This window comes from Antrostomus carolinensis, unplaced genomic scaffold (assembly GCF_000700745.2).
Source record: "Antrostomus carolinensis isolate BGI_N321 unplaced genomic scaffold, ASM70074v2 scaffold16963, whole genome shotgun sequence".
In the NCBI taxonomy this organism is placed as follows: domain Eukaryota; kingdom Metazoa; phylum Chordata; class Aves; order Caprimulgiformes; family Caprimulgidae; genus Antrostomus; species Antrostomus carolinensis.
The window spans coordinates 16,447-25,164 of NW_010304725.1; the positions used below are offsets into that span (position 1 = coordinate 16,447).

General features: G+C 47.6%; 1 protein-coding gene across 1 annotated transcript; it reads left to right on the forward strand.

Moving 5' to 3' along the window:
- Nucleotides 1-477: 477 nt before the first annotated feature.
- LOC104522311 (atlastin-1) lies at nucleotides 478-4,907 on the forward strand (the record flags this gene model as incomplete). The annotated part of the gene is made up of 5 exons (XM_010164554.1): nucleotides 478-725; nucleotides 1,087-1,221; nucleotides 2,069-2,173; nucleotides 2,915-2,965; nucleotides 4,851-4,907. Coding segments are annotated over 5 exons (596 nt in total), but the record flags the coding sequence as incomplete, so codon positions are not given.
- Between the last annotated feature and the right edge of the window lie 3,811 nt (nucleotides 4,908-8,718).

Genomic DNA, 8,718 nt, shown 5'->3' on the forward strand with positions numbered 1-8,718 from the left:
GAGGAGGGCAGGCAGATGCAGAGATGACATGGTAGCAAGGGATGGTTGGGGGGCTTGGACTTACCTTCTCTAGCAGAGAGAAAGCTAAGGGAGGTGTTATGGCCCCCGTTAAGGCTGAGGGAGGTGTTATGACAATCTTTGTGCGTGTAAGAAGTTGTTGCAGGCTAGAAGAGAGTGATCTGTTCTCCATGTCACCTCTTGCAGGACAAAAAGTAATGGGTGTGTTTTGTCAAGGGACACTCCAGCAGGAAACTCTCTGCCTCTGGGGAGCACGTGGACTGATGGCCCCAAAGTGGCATGGAGTCTCCATCGAGATGTCTGAAGGCAGGTTCCACAGACATCTGCTCTGAACGATGCTGTTTTGGGATGGATTTTGGTCTAGCTGGCCTCTTACCACCCTGTCCAGCCCCTCTGTCTGTGATTCTGCACTTTGCAGAAGAAGGAACCTAACAGCTCTTGTTTTACTTGTTTACACAGGTAGTTTTGCAGAGAAGACTTACGAGTGGAGCTCAGAGGAGGAGGAGTCTGTGAGGAAGGCAGGACCAGTGCAAGTCCTCATTGTCAAAGATGACCATTCCTTTGAACTGGATGAAGCTGCATTGAACCGCATCCTCCTCTCGGAGGCTGTCAGAGATAAAGAGGTCGTGGCTGTGTCTGTTGCTGGAGCTTTTAGAAAAGGAAAATCATTCCTGATGGACTTCATGCTGCGATACATGTACAATAAGGTATGGCTCCAGCTCAGGTGGCTCTTCCCAGGGGTATGGTACTGCTGCTCATTGCAGTGAGATGGAATGTGGGGTGAGATGGACAGGACACTGGCTTGGGTGCTCTAGGAATGCTCAAGCTTCTCATTAGTGTAAGCTTCACAAAATAAAATAGAGCAGATCCTTCCACAGCCCTGTGCAGCAGTGAGTCTCTAGTGAGCTCTTGACTTTAGAGCAGAGATGTTCACATTTGCTGCCCTGTAGGAAACCTCTCTTATAGGGGCTGCCCCCCTCCAGTGCTGGGGTGCAGGCAGCACACAGGAAAAGTGTAAAACCATAGTGAGATGAGAACACAGGCAACTTCTTCTGTTCCTACCTGCAGGAAGCAGTAGACTGGGTTGGAGATTACAACGAGCCTCTGACTGGTTTCTCCTGGAGGGGAGGATCTGAGCGGGAGACGACTGGCATTCAGATATGGAGTGAGGTATTCCTTGTGGACAAGCCCGATGGGAAAAAGGTACGTGCTTCTCTGTTGCTGGTCAGCTCATTTTTCTCGTCCAGCTCTGTGAGCTTCTCCTGCCTTGTCATAGATGCTCCAACGCCTGTGCAAGTTGAGAGAAGGTCTTCAATAGCATATCCCTAACTTAGGATGAGTGGGTTTAATGCAATGAGTTGATAGGATGTGTAGGTGTCCCTGATACACTCTCTAGGTGTTCCTCTGACTCTGGGCATCCCAGAGTTTATTTCTCTGCTATTCACAGCAATCTGGAATCTGAGGTCCTTGGAAAATACTCCCCTTTCCTAGAGCAGTAGCTGGAAAATGGGATGTCTTCATTCAGGGTGGTCAAATACAATGCAAACTGGATTTTGGGGCGTCCTGCAAATTCAACTTATAGCCAAGAATACTTGTATTCATCTACTCTTTAACAGAGAGTCAAACACCCAAGTGACACTGAATTATTCACGGTATGATTTCTGACACTGGCTGAATGTGTTTTGGGTTCAGGAGCTGCAGTACGCTGCTGTGTTTGGCTTCTGTGACATGAAGCTAATGCAGACTGAGGAAAAGACCCATCCACAGTGACAGCAAGTATTTGAGGAGCAAAGCAGTTCTCTCCTCTGCGTTGCACAGCTTTCATTTTGCTGCCTGCTGGAGTCACTGTGCTGTCAGGAGTGATTTGGGCTGCTCTTTTCCTTTGCCCTCCACCAGTTACAAGTCTGAGGCAGAAGCAGTGAGATTCCCAGGACAATAATGCAGCTGACATTCACCCTCCCCCACTCCTTTGGCATTTGAGAGTGATTTTGTTTGGATGCAGATGCTGAATGGGTGCATCCAAACTGACACAGAGCTTTCTGCCTCTCAGGTTGCCGTGTTGCTGATGGACACACAGGGGACCTTTGACAGCCAGTCCACCCTGCGGGATTCGGCCACTGTGTTTGCCCTTAGCACAATGATCAGCTCAATACAGGTAAGAAGGGGGATGTCTCCAGGAATCATTTCCTAAAAGGCAGTGGCAAAAACCCAGTAGCTTGGCACCAGCCTAACACAGCAGCTAGCCAAGGCCTTCGGTGGGAGAGACAAAGGCCGTCATGTTGGCTGCACTGAGTGCAGGATTCACACATGACTCCGTCATCACAGGGAGCTGTCTCATCTCCTCGTCTCACCCCGAGAGCAGGGCCAGCAGCAGATGCACCCCTTTGCTTCCAGCTACCAAAGAGGCAAAGGACCTTGGTCTGAGGAACTGGGTGTGCTTTTATCTCAGTGCTGCTGGAGAAACCTCTGGGCTGGAGGTGTTCACACACCAGAAACCCCACACAGCCTGTTAGGGCTTCCCTTCCTACTGGCCTTTGCTCTTGGGAGGACAGCGTGAATGGGGTGTGTCTTGTTACAGAGCTCAGCACATCATAAAAACAGAGAAGAAGGAACATTATTTGGACCTGACAGGCTTCCAGGTGCCATGACAGCCCTTGGCACTCCCATGCTGGAGTGTTTTGTTGCACAGGAAGCAACAGTGCCTGTCTGTCTGACAGCCTGAGTCTGTCCAGCAGTATAGCTGTCCTTGGGGCCAGTCGTGTGCTGGCACCCTGGGCCAGCTAGGCCTTGGCTGTGTCCCCATGGTAATGTTGTCAGCTTTAACCACACTCACCCACACGTTGGCCTAAAGGACAGGTCATTCTGAGTGCTCTGAAATTTTTGTTTTTAAATGCAGGTTTACAACTTGTCCCAGAACGTGCAGGAGGATGATCTGCAGCACTTGCAGGTAAGACCCTTGTCCCTGCTGCTCTGCAGCACTGGGCTGCCTGGATTACACTCCTCACTTGCAAACTGTATTGCTCTGGAAAGGCACTTTTGCCTTCGGAGCCACAAAAGGGTTTTTCAGTTTCCCAACTCTTACTGGTTCATGGGCATGGAGGAACAGTCAGTTGGGTTGAAACCTGTCTTGCCTACGCTCTCATAGTGTGGCTTCTTGGGGGCCTGGATCCTTTGGCAGGGCAGGCAGTGGGACATTCACCAAGAGGGACTGTTTCTGTCTCTGGGATGTGTGCCTTCCTCAAGGCTGATCGCCTGTGGAGCTGGAAACGGCCCACGGCTGTGCTTCGTGCTGCAGCAGGTAGCTGGAGGTCATGGAGAGGTGAGAAGAACCAAGGCTCTTAAGTCAAGACAAAAGTGGCTGAGAAGGGAGGTGGTGACCATCTTCAGCTGTGTATGAGGCTGCTGTAAAGTGGAGGGCAGTAGCTCTTCTTATATCCACAGTGCATTGGACAAGTTGTCATGAGTGGTTCTGCAACCCGAGAGGGTTGACTTCTGATGGTGAAGTTGGAGGAGCATCAAACAGACTGCGTAGGGTAGAGTACCCATCACAAACCATTTCCTTGTGGAACAACCATCACAGGTCTGCCAGGAACAGTTTGGATACAGCTCACGCTGGCCTGTTGTGTCCTTCCATGGGATTATACTGGGATTCCTCAGGGAACAGAGACTCATCAGAGGCCAGGACTGACCCATGAGACTCAAAACTTGCAATGATTTTTAGCAAAGGGCTAAAGTGACTGGTAATAGGGAAGGAACCAGGGTAGTAAACCATGTGCTGGCTGTGCTCCTGCTGCTGTGAGCATCCGTCCTCTGCTCCGTGAGCATGGGCAGTAAAAATGCTCGTTTGACTTAAGTGATGGGGAAGCTGAAGGTAGAAATTGCACTGATCATGCTGTAGGATGGGATCTTTGGATTGTTAGGAGAAGCCCCCAAAAATTGGGTAGCCATTTATGAGCCTGGATATTGGCATCTGATACTGGCTCAGTGCAGGTGACCCCTAAGGGTAATTACAGCCCTGACTCTTGGAGACAAGCAGCTAATTGGATTTTTGTGGCACACATCCTGCCCATTTCCTGGTTTTACCTTTAGTGTTCTCTTCTGTTGAGGTGGTTGATTGATTAGTTAGGTAGATAAGGAAAGAAAAGGAAAAGTCCAGCTGGAAAAAATCACCATTTAAGTATTTTTGTATCATTTCAGTCAGTAAATATTTGTAACAATAATGCCTTTTTAACATTGAACTTATCCAATGCAACTCTGATCTTTCAGTTTGGATTTTGAGCCATTACTGTTTAACATGTTGACCCATTTTTAGGCATCTGTGAAATACATTATTGTGCCTTCAGTTAGAAATTACAGTCCAGAGAGACTGGAGAGCCTTCAAATCTTGCTGGTAGGCTGATCTTACAGTCTTTGCACAGTGGGAGTTTGCAGGGAAAATACTTATTTCTGAATTAATTTCCTCTTCTTCTTGGAGTGTTTAAAGAGAGCAAGGCTCCAGCAATCCCCTGGAGCACGTGAAGTTTCTAGTTGGTATGAAAGCAACAGCGCACAGCCGATTTGGGCCATTTTTCACAGATTTGGCAGCCAGAAATTCCAGATTGAGATCTTTCACGTGAGGGCTCAGCACGGTGATTGTCTGTAACAGCTCTGTTTGCCTCAGATGTGAACTGAAAACACACAGCCAGCCAGTTTCTGTTCCAGCTCTGCAAATAGTGCTGTTAGCCCCAAGCCAACCACTGTCCCCTGCTGCTGTGCCTGTGACCCACAGCCATCGTCCGGCCGTGCAGACTGACAAACTAACAGTCCCTGGTTTTCTTTGCTTCTCCTTCCAGCTTTTCACCGAGTATGGCCGGCTGGCCATGGAGGAGACATTCCTGAAACCTTTCCAGGTGAGTCCGAGGGTTCTGGCCAGCCCATGTTCCCTCCACCCGAGGTGGCTTGGCCCCAAGCCGGTTGGCTTCACCACGAGATGTCACTGCAGTTTGCAGGATGGGGAGGAGATGAGGCTGCCTGGGGACTGGCTCAGCTGCAGCAAAGCAAAGTCTTTGTGCTTCATTGCCCCCAAAGAGGCTTCAAAATACACCCAGCCTCCCTCTTTCTTTCCTCTCCAAATCCTTGTCATCCCAAGAGCTCTGCCCTGTCCTTCCGCATGTCCCACCAGGCTTGGAAATCAGTCAGGTTTAGCAGCAGGTTTGTCACACCATCTACGTGGGGACTCTGCCCAGCCTCACTCTGAGAGGTTTGAACCCACCTGCCCCAGGAATCCCTGCTCCTGGCAAAACGAAAGGACGAGAATTAGCTCTGAGCTCTAGCCAGTGACAGCAGAGCTGTGGGAAGGCTCAGTTTAAGTGGGGTTTTAACTTCAAATAAGGGACATCTGTTCACCCTGCTGCTTCCCAACCTGTGAGAAGCTGGCATTCAAAAAAGGGAGAGCATCGGGTAGACAAGAGCTTTCTCTGGACACCAAAGCTGAGAGCAGCTGGGAGGACGGTGGGTTGTCACAGCCTCTTCCAGTACAAAAGTGAATATGAACAAAAAGAGACAAAGCAGAAGGGGGAGGGGGGGGAGAAGGAACCCATGACATGGCTGTGGCAGCTCACTAAAGCTCCAGTCCTTTAACAGATCAAATGATTTCATATGGCTTTGATTACAGCTACACCAAATCCTGTGCACCTGGGAGGCTGGGGAGGTGCTTGAACAGGTTTTGTGAAGCTTTTGGGGGGTCTGTGGGACCAGTTGTGAGACAGGGAGTGGGTCTGAGGGGATGGAGGGGGCAATGCTGTGAGATCCCCACGCTGCAGTGGAGCTGCAGGTCTTGTTGCATGATTGGGGTGGTGAATAGAAGGGAAACACCTTCTCTGGGGCTCTGGCCTTACCCTGTACAAGTTGTTCCTTTAACCAGATGTTCTTTGGCAGTCCCCATGTCTCGGTCCAACTTCCAGCTGGCATCCACAGTAGTTTAGGTGGTAGCTGGATGGGGGTTTGTGAGATTCCCAACGTGGAAAACAGCAGAGAGCAAAACGTGCTGTAAAAATGCAGATAATAATTGGGAATGGGTTACAGTTATTTAAAAAATTACAAAAGTTATTTTACTTTTGCCTTCCAACATAAGAGAATTGCCGTCCTCATCACCATCCTGGAAGGCCTGAGGGGTTTATAGGGTGTCTGTGGTCAGGAAGTGGAAATAAAATTAAAAGGTTAAAAAATACAACAAATGGACAAATTGAGATTTTGGGGAGCTTTGAGGGTATATTGGATGCTGGCATGAGCAGATGACTGATCAACAATGTGAAAGCTACTAGTAAAAGTACAAGAATTGTAGTAGCAGGAGCTAGGAGAAAATTAACATGGTACAGAAAACAGCCAGACATTCAATAAATATTCCTGTTCCTTATTTTAAAACTATCAGGATAATGTAGCCAAATATTTCAGTGAAAGTGAAATATTTCCTACTCCATCAATAAAAAGGAGGCTGTAAAGGGAAACTTTTAAATCCACTTAAGTCATTAGGACTGGGTAATAGGCTCTGATTTTACCAAAGATTGTAACTGCTGTCAAGTCACACAGTTGTGTGGATAGCAAGCCTTGTCAAACAATCCCATTATTGATTTTTAAAAGACCACGAGTTTGGTTGATAAAGGTAACTATCACCATGATATTTTGCCTTCTGTAAGCCTTATCTCCCTACAGTGCTGATTAAAAGTGAGTGAACAACATACCGAGTCAGCATTGTCTGGTTTAATCCATTATAAATGGATTAAAAACTCATTAACTGATAGATGACAGAGCACACTGAACTAATTTTAATAGGGAATCATCATCCTTTAGAAGTGTTTCCTTGGAGCTCCCCCCAGGGTCTCTCTGATTCACTGTCATCTTCATTAATGGTCTGGGGAAAAATATCAAACGACTGGTAGTAACTCTTGTAGATGTGATAAAATTTAGTGGCAGGATCGATGGTGATGTGGCCAGGTGAGCAATGGAGATCTCCTGTCCACGTTGTGCAGTGGGCTTGTTCCTGCAAAGTGCATTTTTAAAGACAGCCAAGCATTTGGATTAGGAAACTAGAGAAGGGTGATAGTAAATAAACTGCTTTTCCAGCAGGGAGGATGGAGCAGCCTGCAGTTCAGTGTTACAAGCCTGTAAGTCAAACAAGCTGCGTGTCTTTTGTCCTTTAAATATACGAATCTGTAAAGGAGACTTTGGAAAACAGCTCCTGTAGGAAAATACTGCCAAGCAGGGAGTGCAAAGAAGGTGTCAACAGTGAAGCAGTTGCCTTGATCCTTCTGGCAAGGAAGTAATACTTGGCAGTGGAACATTAACATTTCCCTCCAGCTCCCTCCTTGCCATCATATGTCATCATGCTTGTGCCCTCACCAGACACTGCTCCTGGTCGTGATGCCTTCACAAAGGCTGTGCATGGTGCCTGGGACTTTGCTGGGCTGGAGGGTGGCTATGAGGCATGGTGAAGACCACCAGTTTGGAATAATTTTACTTAAGAAAAAAGAGAATAATTCCCGAGTCAAACAGTGCAAAGCATGCATAATGAGTTTGTGGAAAAGTCCTAAATGTGGACATGTCTCCTGAGCATCTCATGGTGTTAAAAAGAACAGCGTGTCCTGAAACAGATAACTGGGTGCAGTTGCTGTGGCTTCTCAGGCAGTTAGGAATGGCCAACTCACTGTTCTCTCTCTTTTTTTTTAACCTTTCCTGATGTTTTATGGAAGAGAAATAAGGAGGGGAAATATTTTCCCTCCTTCCCAACCTCCTCTAAATCTTTGTTCTAAATATAGACAATTTTTAGGGAAATTCCAATGAAATGGATTCCACTTGCTGACCTGCTTATTCATGTGGATGAGAGAAACCCTGGCACTCCAGCCAGGCCCTCCTGAGCTTTGGCTTTCAGGGCTTCCCCCTCCAAACCATGTATTTGTTACACAGGACGTAGGTGCCTTGCACAGATGAGATATTGGAGACAGGATTTTTTCTGAAAACATTTTTTTTTAAGATTAAAAGTTGACCATACCAGTATTTATTTATTTATTGCATAGGAACTTTTTGAATGCCTCAATAAAGATTACAAAAGCCACTGATTTCTTATTCACCCTCATTATCCTGCATCTGCTTCTCATTAAAAAGTCTGTCTGGAAAACTGCCCAGATAAAAGGTTGAAAAAATGAGCCTGTAAAATTCCCATAAGATGGAACTAAATGTGGCTGGAATTAGGGAGCCCGTTGCCTTTTGTCCTGGTTAGCAAAAAATCTCTTTCTTGTTTTGCAGTTTCAATGGTTGACGCTGATTTTCAAGCTAAGGAATCAAACTGCTGTCCAGAAAACCCATCCAGCAGTCCAGGGTTTGCTCCCCTATTTCCCTTTGTAGGACACAGCCACACATCCAGCAAGTCTGTATGGTCTGAACACCATGCTGGGATGGCCCTGCACAGAGGGTTGTTCCACCAGTAAGGGTGTGAGATGCTGCTGGAGCTGGGCAGAGACTTGAGACCAAGTGTTGTTGCAGCACGAGAGTGGGAGCAGGAGTGGTAGGGGAGTCCTGCCACCGCTGTGGGCTCTGACATCTGCTGCGAGTGCAGAGTTACATGTCTCACGTCCGGGTTCCATGATTAGCGGTGAACAACTCAGCAACACTGAGGTCAGCTGTGTGAGATTCAACAGGCCAAGGGCCGGGTCCTGCACTTGGGTC